Source organism: Mustela lutreola, chromosome 6 (assembly GCF_030435805.1).
Source record: "Mustela lutreola isolate mMusLut2 chromosome 6, mMusLut2.pri, whole genome shotgun sequence".
Classification (NCBI taxonomy): domain Eukaryota; kingdom Metazoa; phylum Chordata; class Mammalia; order Carnivora; family Mustelidae; genus Mustela; species Mustela lutreola.
This window is the reverse complement of record NC_081295.1, coordinates 91,550,097-91,574,514: the sequence shown is the minus strand read 5'-3', so window position 1 is coordinate 91,574,514 and position 24,418 is coordinate 91,550,097. Positions and strand designations below refer to the sequence as shown.

General features: G+C 50.4%; 1 protein-coding gene and 1 long non-coding RNA gene across 3 annotated transcripts in view; one reads left to right on the top strand and one right to left on the bottom strand.

The window, feature by feature from the left end:
- Positions 1 to 11,985, bottom strand: part of LOC131834040 (uncharacterized) — a 15,841-nt gene extending 3,856 nt beyond the window's left edge. The window contains exons 1-2 of the long non-coding RNA XR_009354731.1: positions 11,854 to 11,985; positions 11,517 to 11,621 (exon numbers count right to left, since the gene is read on the bottom strand). This is a non-coding gene — a long non-coding RNA (uncharacterized LOC131834040). The remainder of the gene's footprint in view (positions 1 to 11,516; positions 11,622 to 11,853) is intronic.
- AARS2 (alanyl-tRNA synthetase 2, mitochondrial) lies at positions 11,967 to 24,418 on the top strand. Of its 2 annotated transcripts, XM_059178119.1 has the most exons (22): positions 11,967 to 12,242; positions 13,195 to 13,386; positions 13,930 to 14,075; positions 14,292 to 14,459; positions 15,191 to 15,335; positions 17,407 to 17,552; positions 17,754 to 17,862; positions 18,225 to 18,263; positions 18,365 to 18,476; positions 18,965 to 19,098; positions 19,542 to 19,686; positions 19,947 to 20,119; positions 20,268 to 20,381; positions 20,471 to 20,611; positions 21,265 to 21,402; positions 21,495 to 21,604; positions 21,766 to 21,874; positions 22,165 to 22,287; positions 22,437 to 22,547; positions 23,068 to 23,151; positions 23,267 to 23,377; positions 23,778 to 24,418. In XM_059178119.1, exons 1-22 carry the CDS (start codon positions 12,000 to 12,002, stop codon positions 24,006 to 24,008), a joined length of 3,024 nt encoding a protein of 1,007 aa, XP_059034102.1. In that variant the 5' UTR covers positions 11,967 to 11,999; the 3' UTR covers positions 24,009 to 24,418. The 2 variants fall into 2 exon arrangements, with proteins under 2 accessions (XP_059034102.1, XP_059034103.1); XM_059178120.1 differs by lacking the exon at positions 18,225 to 18,263.

Sequence of the window (24,418 nt, the reverse complement as noted above, 5' to 3'; positions counted from 1 at the left end):
ACACCACTGAACTGTACATGTAAAAATGGTTACAATGGTACATTTTGCTGTGTTTTTTCACTGCATTAAAAAGTGGGAAAATCGCTTACGAAAAGTTTTGAAATGAATTTTGACAAAGACATATAACAGGGTAACCCAACACCTATGACGAAAGAACATTTCCGTCTCCTAGAAAGTTCCTTCGAGGGCACCTGGATGGCTCAGTTGGTTAAAGCGACTGCCTTCGGCTCAGGTCATGATCCTGGAGTCCTGGGATCAAGTCCCACATCAGACTCCCTGCTCAGCAGGGAGTCTGCTTCTCCGGCTGATCTCTCTCCTCTCGTGCTTGCTCTCTCTCTCTCTCTCTCAAATAAATAAATAAAATCATTTAAAAAAAAAAAAAAAAAAAAGAAAGAAAGTTCCTTCGAGTGCTCCCACTTTTTTAAAAAAAGATTTTAGGGGCGCCTGGGGGGCTCTGTGGGTTAAAGCCTCTGCCTTCGCCTCGGGTCATGGTCTCAGGGTCCTGGGATTGAGCCCCGAATCGGGCTTCTTTGTTCCGCAGGGAGCCTGCTTTCCCCTCTCTCTCTCTGCCTGCCTCTCTGCCTACTTGTGGTCTCTGTCTGTCAAATGAATAAATAAAATCTTTATTCAAAAAAATAAATAAATAAAATAAAATAATTAAAAACCGATTTTAAAAACAGATGCATTGGAGGTGCCTGGGTAGCGTCTCACTTTTTTTTTTTAAGATTTTATTTATTCATTTGAGAGGAGAGAGGGAGAAGGTGTGAGCACGCAGAAGGGAGAGGTGGAAGGAGAGGGACAAGCAGGCTCCTAGCTAAGCAGGGAGCTCCCTAGGGGGCTTGATCCCAAGACCATGAGATTATGACCTGAACTGAAGGCAGACGCTTTAGAACTGAGCCACACAGACCCCCTTGAGCATCTGACTCTTGATTTCAGCTCAGGTCTTGATGTCAGGGTCCCGAGTTCAGACCCTGTGTTGGGCTCCACTCTGGAACCTACTTAAGGAAAAAAACCCAGATGTGTTTTCCCTGTTCTAGAACTTTATAAAATTGGAATCATCAGTATATATTCTTCTGGATAAAACTTCCTTTACTCAGCATGTTTTTTTTTAAGACTTTTTATTTATTTGACAGAGAGACAGCAAGAGAGGGAATATGAGTGGGGGAGTATGGGAGGGAGAAGCAGGCTTCCCACCAAGCAGGGAGGAGGGAGCCCAATGGGGGGCTCCATTCCAGGACCCCCACCAGGATCAGGACTTGAGCAGAAGGCAGATGCTTAACGACTGAGCCACCCAGGTCCCCTCCTCAGCATGACTCTGAGATTTGTCCATATCGTGTATGGGCATGTCCATCCATGTACAGCAGTAGTGTGTTCTTTCACACAACTAAGTCGTTTTCAACATATGTATACACCACATTTCTCCTGTTGGTGGACACTTGGACTGTTCCAAGTTTTTGGTTATTACAAATGAAGTTGTTATAAACATCCAAGTACAAGTGTTTTTGAAAATATGTGTTTTCATTTCTTTTGGTTAAATGCCTAGAAGAGGAATTACTATATCTTAAGATGATGTCATTCTTGATGTGGCTGGATTTAGGTTCACGATTCTATTTGTTTTCTCTTTGTCCTGAATGTTTTTTGTTCCTTTATCCCTCCTTTCCTGTTTCTTTGGATTGAACTATCTTTTATAATTCCATTTTCACTTCTCCATTGGCTTTTTTTTTATACCTTCTTTTCTTTTAATTTTATTTATTTATTTGAGAGAGAGAGAGCAGGAGGAGAGGGGAGAGGGAGAAGCACACTTCCCAATGAGCAGGGAGCCCAATGCAGAACTCAATCCCAGGACCCTGGGATCATGACCTGAACCAAAGGCAGACACTTAACAAACTGAGCCACCCAGGTGCCCCCTCCATTGACTTTTTAACTGTATTTTGTAACTTTTCTTGGTAATTGAAGTGAAATTTACATCACATAAAGTTAATCCACTTAAATGTTCAATTCAGGGATGCCTGGGTAGCTCAGTCAGTTAAGCAGCTGCCTTCCGCTCCAGTCATGATCCCAGGGTCCAGGCTTCAAGTCCTGCATTGGGCTCCTTGCTAGTTGGGGAGCCTGCTTCTTTCTCTGCCTCTGCCTGCCACTCTGCCTGCTTGTGCTGACAAATAAATAAATAAAATCTTAAAAATAAATAAATAAACGAATGAATGAATGAATGTTCAATTCAGTGCCTTCACAATGTTGTACAACCAGGACTTCTATCCAGTTCTAAAACATCTCCATCTTCCCAAAATAAAACTCCATACCCAGAGGCAGTCACTCCCTATTCTCCTCTTCCTCAGCACCTGGCCACCACCAGTCTGCATGGTCTCTCTGGATTTGCCTACGGTGAACATTCCATATAAACAGAATCATTCAGTATGTGGCCCTTTGTGTTCATCTGCTTTCAATTAGCATAATGTTTTCCAGGATCATCCACATGGAATCGTGTATTCATTTGTTTCTAAGACAGAGCAGTATTTCCATTGTATGGATACACCATATTTTGTTTATCTAGTCCTCCCCCCCCCCAAAATTTGGATTGTTTTTACCTTTTGGCTATTGTGAATAGCGCTGCACACGGCTTTATTTTCCAGTGCTTGCTCTATTACAGCCATTCACAAGTATTTTGGTTTCAGGACCCTTTATACTCCTAACAAGTACAGAAGATCCCCAAAGACCTTTTATGGGGGAGAGATAGAGATATACAGATATATGATATGAAACTGAAAATTTTTAAAAATATTTGAATATGTTCATGTTAACATGAACAAGATGTTTTTATGAAAAATATATATTTTTAAAATATTTTTTAAAAGACTTCACAGAGAGGCACTGTTTTATGTTTTTGGAAATCTCTTTAAGGTCTGGCTTAATAGAAGACAGGTGGAGACTCATAATGACTTCTGCATTCAATCGGTTGTGACAGGCTGTTTTGGTTGGCATACAGGAAGTAGAATGCAGCTTATAAACATACATGTTGGCAAAATAAGGCTCTCACAGTGCTCCTGAATGGGTTTCCAGGAACCCCCAAAGTCTCTGTATCACACTTAAAGAATTGTGGCTCTAAGGATTTCAGTATATACCCTTAACTTTTCAGAGTCCACCTAGGGTGAATATTATTCTGCTCCTTGTAAAATGTAAGAACTTTGCAACTGTATTGTGCCACTAGCAAGCCCATTCTTTATGTTATAACCACATATATGACATATATATTATATAACATAAAATATATACTACATTACATAACATATATATTGTATGACATATTACTGGAGCAATAAATGGAAAGCTACAATTACAAAATTATTTTGCTTTAAATGGTTAAATGCTTTTTAAATAAACTGAAGAAAAAAGATAGGCTTTTATATTTATCCATAGTTATCAATCCCAGTGTTCTTCCTTCACCTAAAGACTCAAATTCCCATCAGGGAGTAAACCCCTTCAGCCTGAAGAATTTCCCTGTGGTGCAGTCCAATAATAATAAGCTCTCTTCGTTTTTATCTGAAATTGTATTTTGTATTTGTTCTTCAAAGATAATATACTATCTCTTTAACATAACTTTTAAATGTTACAAACGAAGAGTCTCTTGCCTCTTTTCTCCACCTTAAGAAACAAAGCTTCCAGGGATGCCTGGGGGCTCAGTTGGTTAGTCATCTGCCTTCTACTAAGGTCAGGATCCCAGGGTTCTAGAATCGAGTCTCACTTGGGGGGGGTGGTCCCTGCTCAGCAAGGAGCCTGCTTCTCCCTCTCCCTCTGCCTCTCCCCCTGCATGTGTGTGTGCTCTCTTTCTCTCTCTCGCTCTCTCTCTCTCTCTCTCTCTCAAATAAATAGGATCTTTAAACAACAACAACAACAAAAACCCCAAAGCTTCCAAAGGAAGAAGAGAGGGAGGAGTCACATATCATATATACCATGCTCTTGTTTAAGGTTTGTGTTTCAAAATTGGGAAGACGACACCAACTAAAGCTATTGGTTGAGATGAGAGCCTGTATGCATGGGGTTTAGAACTCGAATACTGAACAAAATATAGGCTTTGAGCCAGTTCCCTGCAAACACCCTTACTTGTGCCTGCCCTCCTCCCTCCATCACACTCAGATGGTAGAACCCCACCCCTAATTATGCCCCTAATTATGATCCGTCTGCTCTGTGCTTACACTTGAACAGCTAAGCATAGATGGAGAAAATCCCACTTGTTGGCCAGTCTCAGTTTAAATCCAGGGCCTCAAATCTTTCTCTCTTTTTTTTAAGATTTATTTATTTGTGAGAGAGAGCAGGCACTCATGAGTGTGTCTGAGTGGCGGCAGGGGAAGAGGGAGAGAATCCTCGAGCAGACTTCCCTGCTGAGTGTGGAGCCCAACGCCGTGCTCAATCCCAGGACCCTGAAATCATGACCTGATCCAAAACCAAGAGCCGGAAGCAGCTAGTTGAGACACCCAGGCACCCCCAAGTCTTTCTGTTTTCATTAGAGTATAATTGACATAGGACATTGTGTTAGTTTCAGGTACACAACATAATGATTCCAATATTTGTATACACTGAGATATTCATACACATGATCACCACAATAAATCTAGTCACCATCTGTTACCCCACAGAGTCACAGAAAAAGTTATTTTTACCTCAGATCTTAAATGAGCAGCCAACGCTGTCAGCTGATCTACTACACTTGCCTAAATCTCCTTCAAGGAGCTTTTCAAGGCGGGGTACCTGGGTGGCTCAGTCGGTTAAGTGTCTGTCTTGGGCTCAGGTCATGATCTTGGGGTCCTGGGATGGAGTCCCGCACCTAGAGCCCCACATCTGACCCTTCCCTTCTCTGCCTTCAACCCCTGCTCGTGTGTGCTGTCTCTCTCAGTAAATAAAATCTTAAAAAAAAAAAAAAAAAGAATCAAATGCACTCTTTTTTTAAAGGAGCTTTTCAAAGCAGCAATTTCATCTCTTCACCTCACTACCTGTTCACTAAGGAAGGTTTCCCAGCCCTGCCTCCACCAACCTACTAGCAAGGGTTTCCAGACCTCCTTCCCTTACAACAACAGAAGGAGTATCACAGCTCCTGACTGTGACCTAGCTCTCCCCTTTGTACTGAAGTTTTCAATCTCTTCATATACTTGAAAACTTTGCCGCTGCAGTAGTCCCCACATTCTCTGGCTTTATCAGTTTCTTCTCTGGTCTGGATCATACCTACCCGCATACAAGCAACCCTTAATGTGGCTGTTCTTACAAAGACACATGGTCTCTTGGGCCCACAGCCCCTTCCAGCCTCTACTATCTGTTTTTCCTGCTTCTCTTCCCGGTCAATTTCCTCCAGAGCTGCCTAGATTTCCTGGGCCGGCCTTCTCACTGCCTTGGCCTTTGCTTCCCACCAGCCCACTGAAACTTCTCCCATCTCTCTCAGCCCACTGTTCAGGTCACCCCTCTCATCTTGCCCAGCCATCAGTGGCACTTGACACAACTGGCCACTCCCTCCTTCTCCAACATCATCTCCTCCTCTTGAGGCTTTGGTGTGACCATTCTCTTTCTAGTTTTCCTCCTGACCCCCAGGGTCTTCTCAGACTTCCCTGCAGGTCTCTCCCCTTCTGGTTTCTCAGGATGCAGCTGCGGATCATGATCCCAGGATCCTGGGATTGAGCCCCACATCTGGCTCCCTGCTCAGTGGGGAGCCTACTTCTCCCTCTGCCTCTGCCTGCCGCTTCCCCTGCTTGTGCACACACTCTCGCTGTCAATTAAATAAATAAAATCTAAAAAAAACGCAAACAAACAAAAAAACCTGAATACATCCAAAGCAAACTCTTATTTTCCCTCCCACAGACCTGCTCCTTCTGCAAGTTTCCCCATGCCATTGGATGGCACCACTATGCACCTGGTTCCTCGCATCATAAGTTTGGAAGTGAGTCTCTTCCCTTCTTCCCTGTATCCATCCATTAGCATGCATAGCTGTCTCCACATATAGCTGGAATCCAAGCTCTTCTTGTCTCTGCTGCTTCAGTCTTGTCCAGCACCTCTCTCCTGATCATCAACCTCCTAATAGGCATCCCTGCTTCCCCCTCCTGCCCTCACAGTCCATCTGCTCGCAGTGGAAAGATCTTTCAAAAGCATAAATCAGATCATGTCACTCCTGTGCTTAAATGCTTCTAATGGAGGGGTGTCTGGGTGGCTCAGTTGCTTAAGCATCTGGCTCTTGATTTCAGTTCAGGTCATGATCTCAGGGCGAGAAGGAGTCCTTCTACATTAACTGTACCACTGGTGAAAAAAATAAGATTAGAGGAAGCATCTCTTTTTAGAAAGATTCCAACTAATAAATGAAAAAGAGATGACAGAGTGTGAATGTCACCATGTTCAGTGAATAAACAGATACAGGCATCCTGTACATGTTGCTGTGAAGATCACAGATAGATAACCGGACCTCTGGTGAAAGAGTATACCATGTAGGGTCTCGCCAAAGGGATCCAAATCCATGTCTGATTACCATTCTGGATCCACAAGCTAATTCGATTGAAATAAGAGGGGGCAGAAGAACATGTTAAGTGAGTTGAACATTGAATATGCAGCCAGCAAAAACAGACTGCGAAAAATCCTACACACTATAAGAAAAAGGAGAAGATTAGGAGGGAATCCACAGATAAAAAGACTGAAAATGCATTTCAAGTAAGCTTTAAAAATATATCTAAGGATCTGATAAGGGTAATAAAACTATAAAGGTAACCCAAATTGTGATTACTGTGCAAGACAGGGGAGCAGTTACCTTTGGAAAGAGGAAGGTGGTTGGGTAGGGGGAGTCCAAGGAGGGCTCCTAGGGTTGTTGCAAAGTTCTATTTTTGCGATCTGGTTGGGGATAAAAAGATGTTTGCCTTCTAATAATTAAGCTATACATTTGGTTCAGTCGACTTTTCTACATCTGTGTTTTATTACGTGATTTAGAAAAAGTATATATTATAAAGAAAAACCACCTCTAACACGGCATCCCTGAGGGGTTAGGCTTTTTTTCCCAAAGGCATCCCTAAGGGGTTAGGCTTTTTTTCTCAAAGGGCCAGATAGAAAATATTTTAGATTTTCCTGGCCAAGAGGCAACTCGCGGACAGATAGGTACTTATAACCATTTAAAATGTAATTATTTTAAAAATGCGTAAGGATAAACGCGAGTATTGCAACACTGAGGGTCCACAATTCGCTGAATTCCGGATCTCAGGAGGCTCTCATCCGTGGAGCCCCATCATCCGCGACGCCATGTCCTCGCTGGGTTCCGCTGGCGTCAGCTCCTCTCCCCTGCTCGCCACCGCTCCTCTAGACCTCCTTATCTCTTAGCAACAGGAAGATGCAGACGCCACCCTCGCCTGGACCCGAGCTGGAGCGGGTGAGAGGAAGTACGCATGCGCAAGAGGAGCTCCTAGCTCCACCCACTCGCTCAGGGAGAAAGGGGAGAGCCCAGGAACACCCAAGCCCTAAGACCCCGCGCCAAGCAAAAGTTTGTGTCCCGATTCTTCCCACGAGTTTTCTGTCACAGTCACTCAAGGTGTGGTCTAGTAGGCTAGGAACAGCAACAGCATCACCTAGGAGCCTCCTAGATATATAGAATTTCGAGCTTACCCAGACCTACTGAATCAGTGTCCGCATTTTAAACAAGATCCCAGAAAATCCCTATGCATACTAAAGTTTGACAAGCATTGCTTTCACAATCCAAATAAGGCAAAGCCATAATAAGTAAATAAAACTAGGAATACCTCTTATAGATTGAACTTTTAACCTCGACACTGAAAGACAGCTTTTATGATGAGGAAGTTCCCAAAGCTGAGTTCCCTATGCTCAGTAAGGGTAAAAATTCCCTTGTGTCTCCTCTGACCATCAGTCCAGGACAGAATGCATCACTGACCTCGGGTTCCTGCTCTCAAAGCCAATAAGGAAATCAGGAAGGACCATTTCCATTCCCAGATTAAGGGTGTCGCTTCTCATGAATAAGGTGAAAAGAGAAGGCTCAAAGAATGGGCATCTTAAACCTGCCAAGATAAGTTAAGTCAAACAACACAGGGGCAATCTCAGACCCAGGGAGAGCAGCACCCAAACCCAGCTGAACAGCTAGCTTCCAGGAAACAGATTCAGTTTGCATTTTAAACCCCAAAATGAAATTCTTTTAAGATATTTATTTATTTATTTATTTATTTATTTATTTATTTGAGAGAGAGAGCGCGCGCATAAAAGCAGGGGGAGGGACAAAGGGAGGGATAGAGCAGACTCCCCTCTGAGCAGAGAGCCTGACTTGGGGCTCAAGATCATGGCGTGAATCGAAGGCAGACGCTTAATAACTGAGCCACCCAGGCACTCCCCCGCCCCCAAAAATGAAAGTTTTACAAATACTAAGAAAGATGACACGTACTACTGAGAGAAGTTCCCAGGTCAGTAACTTCCCAGTCTGGTGAGTTCTCTCCATGGGTATCTATCCTGAGAAACTGCAGGCCTTAAATTTCACTTCCTCATCCGAGGACAGTGGCAAATCAGAACAGATACATCACAATCCTAAAAGAACCACTTGGCTTCCCTGGGGAAAAAAGGAACTGACTTAGCAGAGAATACCACATTTAAAGAAAAGAAAATAATCATTTTTTAATGGCAGGGACAAAATAATAAGATGGAGGGAAAACTCTTCTTTAAACAGAGAACAACTCAAACAAATGCATTTCTAAAAATCCACAATACATGCTTTAACTTGGACGAAACTTGGAAACATTATGCTAAGTAAACCAGGTACAAAGGGCCATATATTGTGTTATTCCATTTATATGACATGTTCAGAATAGGCAAATCAACAGAGACAAAAAGTAGATTAGAATTGCCTAGGGCTGAGAGGGCTGGGGGGATTGGTCTACTGCTAAAGGGTATGAGGTCTCTTTTGGGGTGATGAAAGTGATTATGGTAACAGATAAGGACTCTATGAACCTATTGAAAGTCACTGAATTGTACACATTAAATGGGTGACTTGGAGGGTATGTGAATTATATATATATTTTTTAAAGATTTTATTTATTTATTTGACAGACAGAGATCACAAGTAGGCAGAGAGGCAGGCAGAGAGAGAGAGAGAGAGGGAAGCAGGCTTCCTGTGGAGTAGGGAGCCTGATGCGGGGCTCGATCCCAGGACCCTGAGATCATGACCCGAGCCGAAGGCAGCAGCCCAAACCACTGAGCCACCCAGGCGCCCCGTGAATTATATTTCAATAAAGCTGTTTGGGAAAAAAATCCATGGCTCCATACTAGGTCCATGTTAGTCTAAAAACACAGAGTTTCTGGAGCACGTAGGTGGCCGTTGGTTAAGTGTCCAACACTTGGTTTGGGCTAGGGTCATGATCTCAGGGTCATGAGAATAAGCCCCCAGTCAGGCTCTGCGGTCAGCATGGAGTCAGCTAAAGATTCTTTCCCCCTCCCTCCCACTCTCCCTCTGCTTCTCCCCTCACCTTGCTTATGCTCTCTCTTTAAAATAAATAAATAAAATCTTTAAAAACACGGAGTTCCTGGGGCACCTGGGTGGCTCAGTGGGTTAAAGCCCCTGCCTTCAGCTCAGGTCATGATCTCAGGGTCCTTGGATCCAGCCCCGCATCAGGCTCTCTGCTGTGGAGAGCCTGCTTCCTCCTCTCTCTCTCTCTCTGCCTGCCTCTCTGCCTACTTGTGATCTCTGTCTGTCAAATAAATAAATAAATAAAAACAAAAAGAACCACGGAGTTCCTACTATAATACAAAAAGTTTCGGGGCGCCTGGGTGGCTCAGTGGGTTAAGCCGCTGCCTTCGGCTCAGGTCATGATCTCAGGGTCCTGGGATCGAGTCCCGCATCGGGCTCTCTGCTCAGCAGGGAGCCTGCTTCCCTCTCTCTCTCTCTGCCTGCCTCTCCATCTACTTGTGATTTCTCTCTGTCAAAAAAAAAAAAAAAAAAAAAAAGTTTCTAGGAAAAAAATCTGAAAAAGAAAGAAAGTTGACATCAGAGGCCCCAGCTAAATTTCTCGAGCAAAACACTCCCATCTCAGTTTGGGGAAGAATTTCACAGTCTTGTCTCAAGATCATCAATCTCACAGAAATCCCCATCTGGCTTTGGGTTCCTGTTCCAAAAACATTGGAAAAGCCAAAACAGGCGAAACGCACTTTCAAAACAACTCTTTTAATTTACGTGGGCAAGGGAAGAAACAGAGGATCACGGGATCGATGCTATGTGCTCTGTCAGAATACAAAGCTGACAATTCACTATTGCTATAGAAACTCAAGTCCAAAAAAGACTAAACATTTCCCAAGGAAACCATGTTTCAAAAGTCCCTAAACAACATAACTCATAAAGAATGACCAAAAGAGCCCACGGGGATGACTGAAACCTTGTAGGTGAACACACTGATTTCAGCTCTGCTGTCCCTCTTGAGCTTCAATCTTGGCAATGTCTCTTCTTAACCTGCTTAATTTCCTAAACCCAGAGCAGAGGTTATCATGAGATGCCCCATGAGGACTCCGGCTGTACCCACAAGGGCCTGTGTTGGCATCATGGTCAGGTCTGTTACCATAGAGATAAAGACAGAAGCAGGAGGTGGATCTCTCTTACCCTAATGCAAAGCACACAAAACCCTAGGGCTTTGGGAAGCTGAGACAGAGAGAAATCCCTGAAGCTGTTGGTCAACAGCTTCATCTTGCTCTGACAACCTGGATTCTCTCTAATCCCCAGGCAAATTAAAAGACCAAACATTATGCAATTAATAATGGAGCAGATGCTGTTTGGCTTCAGTCCCCCCTAGACTCCTGTTCCAAAGGGTCTGCTTCTGTCCCTTAGAACAAAATGGTCATTTCCAATGCCAAGAACAAAGGGCATCGGCAAGTGTCTAGAACAGTGCCTGGCACATAGTTTGCAATCGATATATATATATATATTTTTAAGTATATATATATATTTATTTACTTAAGAGAGAGAGAGTGATCAAGTGAGTGAGAGAGAGAGAGAGAGAGAGAGCAGGGGGAGGGAGAGGGAAAAACACACTCCCGCCAAGCACAAAGCCCTACACGGGACTCAATCCCAGGATCTCCAGATCATCACCTGAGCGGAAGGCAGACACTTGACTCACTGAGCCATCCAGGTACCTTACTGAATGCTTCTTTTTTTTTTTCTTTTTTAATTTTTTTTTCCTTTAAGATTTTATTTATTTATTTGACAGACGAGGTCACAAATAGGCAAGAGAGGCAGGCAGGGAGAGAGGAGGAAGCAGGCTCTCCGCAGAGCAGAGAGCCCAATGTGGGGCTCGATCCCAAGACCCTGGGATCATGACCTGAGCCGAAAGCAGAGGCTTTAACCCACTGAGCCACCCAGGTGCCCCTACTGAATGCTGGCTCCCTGCTGAGCAGAGAGCCGGATTCGGTCTCGATCCTAGGACCCCCAGATCATGACCTGAGCAGAAGGCAGAGGCTTAACCCACTGAGCCACCCAGGCGCCCCTACTGAATGCTTTCTTGAATGAATGCTGGTATTACCTCTCGACACTCTGCCTTCTTCCCTCGGCCCGGAAACACAAACATACACACACGCAGACACATGAAGTTGAATCCATGTCTGTTCACTTCAACTCCAACTGTAACCTTGCAAAATTAATAAACATAACAATTACTACTACAATATAGATTTCTGGAGAGCAAGAATTTTTGTTAAAGTTGTTACTAATATACCTTAAGGGCCTAAAACAATGCCTAGCACTAGTAGGCTCTAAGCGAATATTTGTTTAATGACGAATGAATTAAGGGCCTACCAGGTGTCAGGCAGCTGTGCTAGCTAAACCTAATCCCGCTTAAGTCCCCTTCCCAATCACTCTACCTGGGCAATAGAGGCTGCCTTGAGTCCTCCTACCGCCAGGGACCGCTGTAAAAACCGCGCGGCTTCCTTTCCAAGTCACCGTCTATATATATAGAGAGAGAGAGACGGTGCCCTTTGACCCCGTGAAGTCACTGCCCCAAGTTAAGATGGCGGTATCGATGGCAGCCGCCGCCGGGCGACTGAGGCGGGCCATTCGAAGGTCGCCCCTATGGGTGAGCCCCAGCCGTCAGCCGCTCTCATCCGAGCCCCCTCCAGCCCAGGCCACGGCCGTACGGGACGCCTTCCTGAACTTCTTTCGGGACCGCCATGGCCACCGCCTGGTGCCGTCCGCTTCCGTACGGCCCCGTGGCGACCCCAGTTTGCTTTTCGTCAATGCCGGCATGAACCAGGTGGGGGCTGAGCCACCCTTATCGGGGGCGGAGTTTGTAATTTCCCACCCTACCCAACCCTCCCCGGGAGAAAGGCGCCGCGGGATTGGGCGAAAGAAGAGAGGGGCGGAGCTCATGTCTTCTGGGGAAGGGGGGCAGTTCGTGATTGGGCTAAGTGGTTGGGGACACGAGTTTGGGTTTGGGGAAGGCTCCACTTGGAAACCTCAGGGTTTGGGTTGAGTTTTAGGTCCAAGAATGCAGGATGTGTGGGACGCCTGGGTCGCTCAGTGGGTTAAGCCTCTGCCTTCAGCTCGGGTCATGATCTCGGGATCTGGGGATCGAGCCCCGCATCGGACTCTCTGCTCAGCGGGGAGCTTGCTCCCTCTCTCTCTGCCTGCCTCTCTGCCTGCTTGTGATCTCTCTCTCAGTTAGGAAAAAAAAAAAAAAAAATGGTGGGTGTGGACTTTTATGGGGGCAGACTGGTGGGGGAAGTCTGGCTTCATTTATTCATGCTTTAAATAAAGATAACTAATAATTAGTATTGCTAGACTGTGTTCTCTAAGCTTTTGACTTTGAGCACCATTTACCCTCTGAATTTGTCTTCATCTGTAAAATGGGCGAGGACGGCTGTTAAATGCTGGCTTGTGAGACCTGCCCTGTGGTCTTGGTTTCATACCCTGAGGTTATTGGGTGTGGTTTGGAAAAGCTGAAATGGAGGATGAAGCCATTCAGTGCCCTGTTACCAGCCCTCTTTTGCCTTGCCTAGTTTACTAGCAGAGGGTCTCTGTTTCCTGATTTATCTACCCTTTGTCTGTTCCATACACACTGGAGATGGGTGCCTCCAGGCTCCCAGATTGCCCCGTTGGCCAAGACCACACTGCACTCTGAGGGGTACAGTAAGAGTCTGAATACCCCACTCCCCACCTCTCCTTTCTGCTACGGAATGAGAACTGAGATCTTCATGTGTTTCCAGTTCAAGCCAATCTTCCTGGGCACTGTGAATCCACGAAGCGAGATGGCAGGTTTCCGACGTGTGGCAAACAGCCAGAAGTGTGTGAGGGCCGGAGGACGCCACAGCGACTTGGAGGATGTGGGCCGAGACCTTTCCCATCATACCTTCTTCGAGATGCTCGGCAATTGGGCTTTTGGGGGTGAATATTTTAAAGTGAGTCTCCAGGAAGCCCTGGATTTAAGAAAGGGTCAGTAGTCAACCAAGAAGAGGCTGGAGATTAGTCCTGTCTCCATTCTTAGTGTCTGCTTAGACAGGACTCATACTGGACGCAGAGGCGAAGTGCTAGGTGAACATGTATGGTAGGAATGTGTTTCACTTCTGTATTGGATTGTAAGCTCTTTGAGGGCCAGGACTGTGCTTCTTGCCTAATGGCTAATCAGTAATTGTATGAATAAATGGTCAGGCATAAATACTAAAATGCAGGAGTTAGAAATCAGCCCAGCTTAGGGTAGAAAGACAATTTCATGAAAAGGATGGGATTTGAAAGAAAGGATTTAGAGGAGGAAATGAGCTTCCTGGGCAGGGGGAAAAAAAGAAATTCAAACAGAAATGGTCCAGGTTTGTTCTGGAAACAACGTGGGCAGTGGAATTTTGTCTTAAGCTGAGGGCTGAAACTCATGTGGCTTGATTGGCACTTAACTGGGGCCCTCTTCTCACCATGTTCCTCCTCCCACCCCATGTGGGTTTCCCCTGCAGGAGGAGGCTTGCAGCATGGCCTGGGAGCTGCTGACTCAGGTCTATGGGATCCCTGAGGACAGGCTCTGGGTCTCCTACTTTGGTGGTGACCCCAACGCAGGGTTGGACCCAGACCTGGAGAGCAGGGACATCTGGCTCAGCTTAGGGTAAGTTTGCCTCTGCCCATTATGTCCACTTCTGGAGGGCGAGGGGACTGGCAAATAGTATCAGCATCAGTCCTCAGAATCTCAGCGAATCCTAGGAGACTGGAGTCAGCCCTATTTGTCCTCTCGCTGAGCTTAATGGAGAGGCTTTCATGGCCGAGAGGGTTCTGGCTCTCAGGTTTGTCTGTCTCCCTACCACTCACTTGGCTTTCTTCTCAGGGTGCCTGCCAGCCATGTGCTTTCCTTTGGACCCCAAGAGAACTTCTGGGAGATGGGGGACACTGGCCCTTGTGGACCGTGTACCGAGATCCACTATGACCTCACAGGTAGAGTGGGAGCCCCCCAGCTGGTGGAGCTTTGGAATCTGGTCTTCATTCAACACAACAGGTAATAGGGGCTGAAGCGGGAGGGAAATCCCTGGCCAGAAGTGGAAAAGGTAGCAGTCAGGAGACTTTGATCCATTTCTTACAAGAAAACCCAAACATTTAAATGGTGCTTACTGTGTGCCAGGCACATTTCTAAGTACTTTTCAGATAAAAACTGATTTAACCCTAGTCTGTGCTCCTAACAGTTTATTTATTTACTTAGTGGGGGAGCACAAAGGAGCAGGGGGCAGTGCAGAAAGAGAGAGAGAATCCCAAGCAGCCTCCTCAGCGCAGAACCCAATGCAGGGCCTGATCCCATGACCCCGAGATCATGACCCATGCCAAAGTCAAGAGTCAGATGCCCAACCAACTATGCTCATAATGGTTATACTAGTCACTGCTGCTTTCAGTCCTCAGCTTTTTTATCACATGCTGAAGCTGAGCTTCATGATCTATTAAGATTTTCTTTTAGCTTTGACCTGTCTCCTTCTCAAGGCAAAGAATTCTATCCCAGAAAGGGGACATGTGGATTCAGGCAAGGGCCCGAGCAGGGGTGTGAGTGGAGATCACCCTTTACAAGAAAGTACATATAGGAACTAAGGCCATCACTGTCTGCCTTTGGTGGAGAGGGGTAGAAACTGCCTTCTAGTTCCTCCCACTCTCAGCCCCCTCTCATTCCTCCCCTGCACGGGCATCTGCCTCACCCCTGTAACCCTGTGTGGGGCCTCACCTTGCATACCCTTCCCTGGCCAGAGAGGCAGATGGAAGCCTGCAGCCCCTGCCCCAGCGGCACGTGGACACAGGAATGGGCCTGGAAAGGCTGGTGGCCGTGCTGCAAGGCACACGCTCCACCTACGACACTGACCTCTTTTCCCCACTGCTCAAGGCCATACACCAGGTGAGCCTGCCTCTTCCCTTCCAGCTTTGGCTTTCCATCTTTATTAAGAACTCTTCATAAACAATGACCGATCAAGGATACCAGAGTCAAAAATGAGGTTGGGGTTCATGTTTATTACCTAATATTACCCTTAACTCCTTCCTTCATTTATTCAAAAAATATGTGTTGAGTGCCTCCTGTGGGTGAAGTCCTTTGTGTTTAGTATGGCAGAACAGCAGTGAACAGAAAAGAGATCACGGAGATTACATTGTAGCCTAAGAGATAAATAATAAGTAAATGTATTTAAGAACAAGATGGCAGATTTAAACAAGAATGCAGATTGTAACCTGGCAGTAAACATGGGTGATAGTAAGTAGGAGGGGGTTGGGTCCAGAGGGCTCTTACACCAAGTGTTTGGGGAAGGCTCACCAAGGACATGATCTCTGAGCTGGAACCTGAAAGAGGAAGAGCCAGCCACAGGAAGCTCATTTCAGGTAGAGGGGACAGCAGGTACCAAGGCCCTGAGGCAAGAAAGGAACACAAAAGTGGCCAGCTAACTAAAGAAGAATCACATGGGATATAGCTGGAGAATGTGTCCGTGAGATTTCACTGTCTAACAAACCACCTACCACTTTGTAGTTTAAAGTAACAACCAGTTATTTGGTGTATAATAAGCCTGTGGGCTAGCAAGATTGGCTGGCCTTTGTCAGGTCATTTGGTTTTCTTGAGTTCATTCATACATCTGTAGTCAGCTGCGAGGCAGTTCTACTTCTGAGGATCGGTTGGCTGGCTGGCTGGCTGGCTGGCTGTTTGGGGTAACACGGGGGACCAGACTGTGTCAAGCAGCAGGCTAGCTGGGGCTTGTTCACGTCACATCACAGCTCAGCAAGGTTTTAAGAAAAGCAGGCGCACACGAGGACTCTTGAGGCTTAGGCTCAGAGCAGTGTGAACTGCACCTCATTCTGTTGGCCGAAGCAAGTCACCAGGCTAGCCCAGGTTCAAGGAATAGAGAAATAGATTCTGTCCCTGGATGGGAAGCAGCTGTGGTCACACTGTAAAGTGGCACACACATGGAAAAGGAAAGGATTGTGGCCCTTTTTGCAGACAATCTACCGTACAAAGAAAGGCTGGAGTCAAACCTTGTGGGGCCTTGAAGTCCAAAGTGGGGCTTTTATTCTAAGTGTGGTGAGAAGTGTTCTGAGGTGGGGCAGGCCACTCTTGTTGCCCTGGGGAGGGTGGGCTGGAGGGAGACCTGAGATGACACTAAGAAGCCAACTGGGAGGCTAGTTCATCATCCAGAGAAGAGACATTAAGGCAGGGGTTAGGCTGGTAGCTGTGGAAGTGGAGAAGAGTAATTGATTTGAAAGATCTCACAGATGTAGGAGCAAAAGGCCCCAGTGATGGGTGGGATGGGATGGGATGGGGAAATAAAAGTCAAGGCCTGCTCCTGAGTTTTTGAGTGGAGTAAGCGTGGTAAGTGGCAGGACTGTTCGTGGGGGTGGGGGTGGGGGGCAGGAGGGAAGTGCCACCAAGACACAGATCTGGAGCTCTAGGTGTGGAGCTGGATGGACCAGGCATCTAATTCCGAGCACTTCCATGTAGGCACAGCTTACAACTGACACCCTCCCTCCCTGCTCCCCACAGAGGTTGGAGGAGTGGGTGTAGGCCATGGAGAGCGCCTGAGCTCAGGCAGGCCAGATTCAGATCTCAGATCTGCTCCAGTGCAATGCGATATGATGCATGGCCTTGTGGCATTCAGCTAGCTTCTCTAAGCCTCTGTTTCCTCTTTTTAAAAAGAGGCCAGTAATACCAGAGCAGCATGTTTTGGATATTAGACAACGCGTCATTCAAGCACCCACCCATTCTGATAGCAGAAATTCAGTACGTGATCACAGCCATGATCATTGTTAGTGCTCAATGTGGCCCCGGCGGGACAGGGAGCAGCTCCCTTTCATGTTGGAAGCTTCTCTGTGTTCCAGATGTGATTGGCTTTACAGGGTAGGGCAGATGCTCTGGTGCTGATGAAGAGAACCCCACCTGGGCCACGTTAGGCAGGGCCAGCAGCCACATCTCCTTGTCTCCCACTTGCCAGGGTTGCGGAGCACCCCCTTACTTGGGCCGGGTAGGAGCAGCTGACGAGGGGCGCACAGACATGGCATACCGTGTGGTGGCCGACCACATCCGCACGCTCAGTATCTGCATCGCTGATGGCGTCTACCCTGGAATGTCAGGCGCCCCGTGAGTCTGGAAGGGCTGCAGGGAGAGGCATGTACTGCTGGGGGATTGCAGGGGAGAGGAAGGAAGGAGATGGCAGGAGGAGTGGGGGAAGGGTGAGGGCTCCAAATGGAGAGCACACACTCTGGACCTTGCCCTCCCCACTCTCCATAATGCTGACCAAGGGAGGCTGGGGCTTCATAGCTGGCCTCTGAACCCCTCTAGGCTGGTTCTCCGTCGGATCCTCCGTCGAGCTGTGCGCTTCTCTACAGAGGTGTTGCGAGCACCGCCTGGCCTCCTTAGCAGCCTAGTGCCCATCGTGGTGGAGACACTGGTGAGGGCAGAGCTTACCCTTCTGAGCCTCCCTGGATACTCACTCAGGAAGCTTGCAGCTGAGCCCAGACAGTGCCCCCAGCCTAGGCTCCCTACCCTAAGTGTCCAGCCCAGGTCCTATGGGGCTGAGAAAACTGGGATTGCATATGAGAAGTAGGGAGCCCTCAGGAGGTCTCCTTGCCCGGGCAGCTGAGCCTTTGAGTTTGGGATCCCCTTCCTCCTGTATTCCCTATTTGGCTCCATTCCCCATCCTTCGATCTGAGCTGAGCTCCCCAGGCAGGTATCCTCAGGGAGGCCCAGGGTGGGGAGGTACAGAGTGGGTCAGTTGCCTTTCACACCTTCTCAACCCTCCACCTCCCTCAGGGGGACGCTTATCCAGAATTACAGAAGAACTCAGCCCAGGTACTGGCTTCAGATGGGGAGGCAGGGGCCAGCAAGACGGGGTGGAGAGCGGCTCTTCTTCAGAGGAGGTCTAACTCTAGTCCCTCCCTGCCCTGGTTCAGATAGCCAGCCTGATATCAGAGGACGAGGCCGCCTTCCTGGCCTCCCTGCAGCGGGGTCGACGGATCATTGACCGGACCCTGAGGCGCCTGGGGCCTGCTAAACTGTTCCCTGGTGAGTGAGGTGCCTGGCCAAGGTGTGACAGCCTCACGCAGGCGAGCCAGGGCAGGCAGAAAAGGGAGCTCGGGCAGGCCTGTGCCTAGCATCCACACCCACATTGCCCCATGCCCCTTTCCCTACACTGTCTCCCAACACCCAGACCTCTCTGTTGCCAGACACCACCCTGATTCTCTCCACTTCTCCACTGCCCAGCTGGCCCTGCCTCCAGTCCCTGCTTCCCAAGCCTGGCTTCTTGCCTGGAATGAGCTTCCCATGTCCTCTGAAATGACAGATGACAAAGGAGTACCCTGGGTTACCCTCAGCTCTGGCCTAACCCTTGTCCTGGACCTAGTGGGGTAGGCAGGAGACACTTGTGCTTGGCACCTGGTAGCTTCTGTGTGCTTAGAAAGCCCTGGCCCTTACTGCTCCCTCATTCCTTTCCCTTTGGGCTATCCTGACCCTTGCCCCCCCACCCCAACACCCTTTGTCTTCCTTCCTCAAAGCTGAAGTGGCCTGGTCCTTATCGCTGTCTGGGAACCTGGGGCTCCCCCTGGACCTGTTAGAGTTGATGCTGGAGGAGAAAGGTGTCCAGCTGGACTCGGCTGGGCTAGCCCGACTGGCCCAGGAGGATGCCCAGGTACAGGCTGGGGAACACCGTCCCAGGGTTCTTTGGCGACAACCTGATCCCCGGCCCTGAGTTCCTGGGGGAGGAACTCTTAAGGACAACAGGAGGCTGAGATGGGGTCTGACCCCTCACCTCTGAATGACCCATAGCCTGGCGAGAATCCAAGTGCAATGGGCTGACCAGGAGCAGAAGGGGAGAGACCAGCATAGTGGCCTAGAGAGGGGACCTCCAAGGGCAGCAGTGGGTGAGGGGTGGGAGGGAGGCCTGATCCTGGGACCCTGCGTGAAGGCCTGTTCACTGACCAGCCCAGGGTCTAGCAGTCAGCCAAGCCCTAGCGGCTTACTGCAAGGGGCTGCAGGGTCCACACAGCCGTGTGTGGCAGGGACAGGGCTTCAGGGAGGCTTCCCATGGCACCATCCACGTGCCCCTTCCAAACGCATCTGCCCATCCCGCAGCACCGGTCACAGCAGGCCGAACCCGTTCAGGAGCAGGGACTGCAGCTGAGTGTCCATGCACTGGGGGAGCTGCAGCGCCGAGGGGTGCCTCCAACGGATGACAGTCCCAAGTACAACTACTCCCTGCGACCCAGCGGGGGTTATGGTGAGAGTCTGGACGGATCCTGGTGGCCACAGGTGTACCTGGAGGTGACTGGGGAAGGAGGGCTGTGACAGGGAAGGAGGGTGGCCATGGTTGCTCCTGGCCCTGCACATTCCTGGGATAGCCCCCAGGGGTCGCTGTCACACACGAAAGGGGCCCAGTCCTCTCCAGCCACGTGCCTGTTGGCTTCAAGTAAGGCACAGACCCACATCCCAGGTCCCATACCATGGCCTAGCACCAATAATGGTTCTTCTCCGTGGCAGAGTTCAGCACCTGTGAGGCCCAGGTGCTCCAGCTGTATACAGAGGATGGGACTGCCGTGGCCTCCGTGGGGAAGGGCCAGCGCTTTGGCCTCCTCTTGGACAAAACCAACTTCTACGCCGAACAGGGGGGTCAGGCTTCAGACCGAGGCTACCTAACGCGGGTGGACCAGGAGGTGAGAGACACACACATACACACACACACACACACACACACACACGAGTGAATTTCTGCCCCCGGCAGGCCCAAGCTGGGAAGGGAACCAAGGGGAGGGAAAAGCTACAAGCTGCCACTCTAGAGCCATGGCCCCTGCCCTTCCTCAGGATGTGCTGTTCCCAGTGGCCCGGGCCCAGGTCTGTGGAGGCTTCATCCTACATGAGGCTGTGGCCCCTGAGGACCTGAAGGTGGGGGACCAGGTGCAGCTCCACGTGGATGAGGTAAGAACCCCACCACTGATACTTGGGATATCCTGCTGCCTCTCAACTCTCCCCACGCCCCAGCATCCTGGGTGACCAAAGTGTTTCAGGCCTGGCGTCTAGGCTGCATGAAGAAGCACACGGCCACCCACCTGCTCAGCTGGGCGCTGCGGCAGGCCCTGGGCCCTGGCACGGAGCAGCGAGGTTCCCATCTCAATCCCGAGCGCCTGCGCTTTGACGTGGCCACACAGGTGAGCGGGTGCAGAAGGGCTTCAGGTGATGCAGCAGGCTTACAGGGAGGTAGTCAGGTGGGGGGTGGGGGTGTTGGGGGTTCAGCCAGTCCAAGGACCTGGGCCTCCCATGGCTCAGTCACCGTGAGGCCGTGGGGGAGCATCTTGCCCTTAGTCCTGGTGCACCAGGGAGGGGGCCGGCCAGACGGTGTCCAGAACCTTCCTTTCACCTCCAGCCACCCAGCTTCCTTGTTCCTGCTGTCACCCAAGACCTTCTTGCTCCAACCGAGCTGCCCTCCCTCCCCTGTCCCCCTCCCTCCTTGCACATCAGGCTCCGTCCTTGCCCCCGCACCCCCTCTCCCCACATTCCTGGGTTTCTCTTCTGTTGGGCTGCCCCTTGTTGGGTGCTCCCTCGGTAGAGAAGAGCATGTTCGATTCTTCATTAACTTTTAGTGCCTAGTGAAAGGCCTTTAGTTCCCAGCAGGCCCTACTCCCAGGTAGTTTTCTGAGGAAAAGAACTGCCTGCTCCTTGAAGGCTGAGTGAGCTCCGCTCTGGGCTAGCCACTGTTTCAGCAGCAGAGGGTAGTCAGCCAGCTGACTGCTTCTTGCCGTGTCAGTTACTGGCGTGGAGCTGACTTCCTCTCAGTCTGTCCATTTTCCTTCCACCCCACCAGGCTCCACTGACCTCACAGCAGCTCCGGGCAGTGGAGGGCACTGTGCGAGACGCTGTGGCACAGGACAAGCCAGTGTACGTGGAGGACGTGGCCCTGGCACGCACTGCCCATGTCCCTGGCCTACGGTGTCTGGATGAGGTGAGCTGCCCGCCCCCCACCACTGAAGATCACCTGCCCCCTACATCCCCACACACAGGCCGGGTAACAGACTTGTTCCCTCCCACCCTCAGGTGTACCCAGATCCTGTGCGGGTGGTGTCAGTGGGGGTGCCTGTAGCCCATGCACTGGACCCGGGCTCCCGAGCTGCACTGCAGACCTCTGTGGAGCTGTGCTGTGGGACGTGAGTCACTGCTGCCTGCCTGCCTGCTTGCCCTAACCTGAGGCCCCAGGTCCTCACCCTTCTCTGGTCTCTGGAGCCACAAGCCACTGGTTTGGAGCTGAGGCTGCTCTTTCCTGTGCCACCGTCCCCACCGACTTCCTTCTCTGTCCCCCTGGCCGCAGGCACCTGTTGCGCACGGGGGCTATCGGGGACCTGGTCATCGTTGGGGAGCGTCAGCTCACCAGGGGCACCACCCGCCTGCTGGCCGTCACCGGGGAGCAGGCCCAGCAGGTTAGCATGCCAGCAGGGCCCGGGAGGCTGCTGGATGGCGGATGGGGGGCAGAGGGGGCCCATGCAGCTGACACTCTCAGGCTGGGGGATGCCGATGCAGAAGCAGGGTTTGGACCTGTATGCGGATAGGGCAGGGCCAGCTGCTGGCAGCTGCTGTGATTGGCCAGTGCTTTGAGTGCTCCTGATGGTTACATATTTCTAATTTGGCCCACTGGCAGTGGGTTGAGCCCCTATCCTGGTGAGGCAAGAGTAAGCCAAGCAGCCCTGAACATTCTGTTCCATCCCTATAGGCCCGAGAGGTGGGCCAGAATCTGGCCCAGGAGGTTGAAGCGGCCACAGAGCGGCTGAGTCAGGGCAGCAAGGATGTGGTGGCGGCTCAGAGACTCTCCAAGGACATGGGACGACTTACCGATGTGAGGGTCACCCCCACCATAGACCTGCTCCCCACCCTCTCCTGGCCCTCTTCCCTTCTCCATGGTTCCCCCCCGCCCCATTCTCCCCCTGCCCCAACTCCAAGTCTGTGGCTCAGGGAAGGGCCCTGCTGATGGGCTTCTGGTTGTAGGCCGTGGACCTGGCCATGATGCCCCAGTGGCAGCGTCGGGAGCTTCAGGCCACGCTGAAGGGGCTGCAGCGGCGCGCCAACACGGCTGTTCGGAAGCTGGAGCTGGGGCAGGTAAGAAGAGGTTCAGCTGACACACTCTGCAATGGTCAGAGCTGCTGGAGTGGCACACCGAGAAGCCTCTTGGCCTGACATGGGGGGCAGAATGGGCAGCTCCTCCCTCTCCCGCCCACTGGGCACCATCACCAAGCCATCCTGCCACATCTCTCTGCCAAACTGTGCCTCTCCTTCAACTCCCGAGTCTGGCTCAGACTCTCCCTCTAGGAAGCAGACTGACTTGATTAAGCCATTCAGCCCTCATTGCTCCTTGACTATAGATCTGCCTTCTTCCCGACCCCTTTCATCCATCTGGGCTCCAGCCTTAGCCCTTGACCTTCAGTAGCATACTTGTGAGGGTCTGGAGCTCTGGTGAAAGGACAGAGATGGGGGGAGGGAAGGACACAGAGCCCCTGGCACCTCTGTTCAAAGCCGAAGACCATTGCTGGGGGCGGGAATTTCTGGACTGGGGCTCACTGTGGAAGATGGGGCCTGTTACTTTCCCGCCTAATGCCATCCTTCCTGCCCCCTCCCCCAGGCTGCACAGAAAACCCAGGAGCTGCTGCAGCGGCACTCACAGGGGCCCCTGATTGTGGACACAGTTGCCGCCGAGTCCCTCTCAGTGAGTGCTGGGGGTGGGGGTGGCCCCAGGGTTCAGAAGAGGGAGGAGAGTCCCTGGTGGGAGGTAGCTGGGAATCCAGAGAGCAGTGGGCTCACCATCTCCCTCCCTTGTCCAGGTGCTGGTAAAGGTGGTGCGGCAGCTGTGTGAGCGGGTGCCCGGCACCTCTGTGTTCCTCCTCAGCCCCCAACAGCTGGGGCATGTGCTATGTGCCTGTCAGGTGGCCCAGGTGAGAGATGGAGGAGAGGAACCTCCCCCACCCCCAACCCTTCCTGGTCCAGCCCTATGGTTCCCCACCTTTGATTCCTCCGAGGCAGGGTAGAAGGGATGTATGGGGACACCCCAGGACGGGCATAGGGCCATCTCTTAGCCCTAACCACACCTCCTGACCAGAGAAGGCACCATGAGCTCCCCTAATTACCGCCCTGCTCCAGGCCACACATCCCTTGCAAACAAATTAGCAGACATTCATTAACCTCCACCCACGTCCCCAAACCCCACCATCTCCTTACCTGATTCCCCTGCCATGCGCCCAGCTAATCACCATGATGCCAGTCTTGAGGGAGATGGAGTGGATTGTGGCAGGTAGGGGTGCCCTGCATCACTGTCCCTTCTGCATCTGTCCCCAGAGTGCCACGCCAGCCTTCACAGCAGAGGCCTGGGCCCTGGCAGTATGCAGCCACATGGGGGGCAAGGCCTGGGGCTCTCAGGTGGCGGCCCGGGGTGCTGGAACCACCACTGACCTGGAAGCTGTCCTCAGTACCGCACGAGCCTATGCCCTGGACCGGCTCCAGCCCAGCTCACCCACAGACTTACATAGACTACACAGACAGCAGACAGGCCCAGGCCAGGAGCTCTGAAGGAGTTGGCAGGACCTCCCTGGAGACTGAAGCAAAGGACTAAAGGCTGGAGGCCAAGCAGCTAAGCCCAGGAGGGCCACCTGGGGCCAGGCCCTGGGCGGACACAAGGAGATGGGGCTGTGGAAGGCAGAGTGGACCCAAAGATACACCCCTCTCTCATTGGTTGAATGTGGAGCCACGACTGTCTTGGCTGTAGTTGCTATTAGGAAGTATTTTCACCAAGGGGCACCTGGGTGGCTCGGCCAGTTAAGCATCTCCCTTCAGCTCACATCATGATCCTAGGGTCCTGGGATCCAACCCCGCATTAGGCTCCCTGCTCAGTCAGGAATCTGCTTCTCCCTCTCCCTCTGCCTTTCTCCCTTGTGCTCTTTCTCTCTGTGTCAAATAAATAAATAAAATCTTTTTATCTA